Source organism: Acyrthosiphon pisum, chromosome A1 (genome assembly GCF_005508785.2).
Source record: "Acyrthosiphon pisum isolate AL4f chromosome A1, pea_aphid_22Mar2018_4r6ur, whole genome shotgun sequence".
Taxonomy (NCBI): domain Eukaryota; kingdom Metazoa; phylum Arthropoda; class Insecta; order Hemiptera; family Aphididae; genus Acyrthosiphon; species Acyrthosiphon pisum.
Genome location: NC_042494.1, coordinates 37357503 through 37359904, shown reverse-complemented (window position 1 = coordinate 37359904; position 2402 = coordinate 37357503). Strand labels below are relative to the sequence as shown.

At 29.4% G+C, this 2402-nt stretch overlaps 1 protein-coding gene across 1 annotated transcript in view; it reads left to right on the top strand.

The window, feature by feature from the left end:
- LOC100161333 (protein RCC2 homolog) overlaps positions 1–1648 on the top strand; it is a 6222-nt gene extending 4574 nt beyond the window's left edge. The window contains exons 5-8 of the mRNA XM_001951632.5: positions 242–520; positions 592–772; positions 898–1076; positions 1139–1648. Coding sequence (XP_001951667.1) covers positions 242–520; positions 592–772; positions 898–1076; positions 1139–1318 — 819 coding nt within the window. The 3' untranslated portion in view covers positions 1319–1648. The remainder of the gene's footprint in view (positions 1–241; positions 521–591; positions 773–897; positions 1077–1138) is intronic.
- The last annotated feature ends 754 nt before the right edge of the window (positions 1649–2402 follow it).

Here is a 2402-nt window from a genome sequence, read left to right as displayed (position 1 = left end):
AAGATGGAGACAACAAATGCGGGTGTGGCGTCCTCTTAATGATTATATAAACATTTTTTATAGTTTATAATGTATTATCTATCAGTTAATTTGAATTCATATTCTGTATTAAAATTGTTACTATAATTTTTAATTTTGTATGAACTGTGCATTAATGTTTTTATCATCCACTAGACCTATAGAGTTTTTAACCTTAAAAATATTGTAAATTTACAAATAAAAAAATGTATTTAATTTATAGGTTAAATATAATGGACCACCAATTGTAAAAGTTGGTTGTGGTGCTGAGTTCAGCATTTTACTTGACTGTAAAGGTACTTTATATTCATTCGGTTTGCCCGAGTATGGGCAATTGGGACATAATACTAACGGAGAGTATATTGAGAGAGCTGGTGCTATTAACTTCGCTACAGTCAAACTACCAAAGCCTATAATCACTTTTGTAGAAAAAACAAAGAACAAAGTAGAAATTTTGCCTAAACCTGAAATCAGAGATTTTGCATGTGGAACAAATCATACGGTAAGAAGATAAACAAAACAAAAAAACATCTTGATCGTATTTCATAATTTGAATTGCTCATTTTTTTTTAGGTAGCTATTGATGACCATAAAAAAGCATATTCTTGGGGATTTGGAGGTTATGGGCGGCTTGGACATTCTGAACCGAAAGATGAATTACAACCGAGACTTATCAAATACTTTGATGTTCAAAGAAGTGGTGTGAAGCATGTTGCCTGTGGACCTGCATTCAGTATTGCAATTAATGAATTTGGTGCGACTTAAATTCTTAAATATATTATTTCAACTTTCACTAATAATGACAATAATTTTGTTGATAAACCTATAATTATAATGAATATTTATTTATTAATATTTTATTTTTGTTATTAAAAACAGGAGCTGTTTATTTATTTGGACAAATGAGTAGTCGAGGAGAAGCTAATATGTATCCAAAACCGGTACAAGATCTCCATGGTTGGAATTTACGCAGTATTGGTACATGCTCTATTGGGTTAGTTGCAGCAGCTGATGATTCTTGCATTGTTTGGGGTTCTGGAACTAGCTCTGGCGAATTGGTAATAAAGAATTTTTTAGAATTTTGTATAAATTACGACTTTTAACACATGTAAATATTTAGGGTCTTGGAGAATTGAAAAAATCCAGTGCTAAACCATGTGAAATGAAGAAACTTGATGGATTATATGTGGAACAGGTGACTTGTGGATCTGCGCACACGTTTTTACTTGCTCGAGATTTGTCAGAAGATGACAAAGATATTATTGCTTCCATGCCGGAGTATAAACCTGTTGTAGCTTAAACTACAGTGAACAGATAAAACAACAAACAATAATATATAATATATATATATTTTTTTTTAATTTGTATCTTAAGAACCAAGTGGTATTTAATATTTTTTTTTACTATATTATTATAATTTAATTTTTTTTCTACAATATTCGTTCCATTAGACTTAAGCTTAAATGTAAATGAGCGGAACAATGTCAATCAGAACTATGTTCCTGCTAGGTACACGATTAATTGGTCTGTTCTCAATATTTTTTCCTATTATTATCATTTATTTGTCAATTGACAGATGCTATACTAGTAAATGAATAATGATATTAAATAACTTGAGTTTTTTTTACAATTGTGGTTTTTATTTTATTTGTCTCTGAATGCAATCCCCCCTCCCCCCCCCCAAAAAAAAAAAAAAAATTCATCAATTTACTTAAAAGCCAAAATATTTTTTATACTGACACTTTGTTTTGTTTGAGAAGAACTAATTTTTCAAACAATGAATCACTTAACTTGTGTCTTTTTACAGTGAAAAAACCGTGGCTTATATTATCATATTAAACAAACCTCGTATAATCTTGTATGCAAACTTCGAACTAAATTAAAATATACCAACGATACCTTAGGTTGTTCACTAACCGTTGTTCGTGATAAAAATGGAAACGTTGGGATCACGGTACATAGGATGAAAAATTTGTCATGGTATATTGTATATACTATACTGTACTATGTGGAAATTTAATATTTACTAGTAACCACGGATTAAGATAGAATGGTTAAGTGGCGATCCATACAATCCGACGGACATTACGCCGGAAAAGTTTCTTACCAAATAAAAGTTTCTACTCACTGGATACTAAGTTAGTCATTTTTTTCAACTAGTTGAAGTTAAGTTACTTCAATAAAAAAACTAACTTAGTTAGAATATAAGTTAGTTCCTGAAATTGTCCAAATTTCTAACTTAGTTAGAAGTTAGTTTTTTTTTATAGATTAAAAAACCTTTTTGTTGAAATGTAAATAATAAGTTATCTAACTTAAATTATTGATAAAAATTGAATTAAACGTCTTGTAATTTGATCGAAATATCCTAATTAGGTAAGTAATAA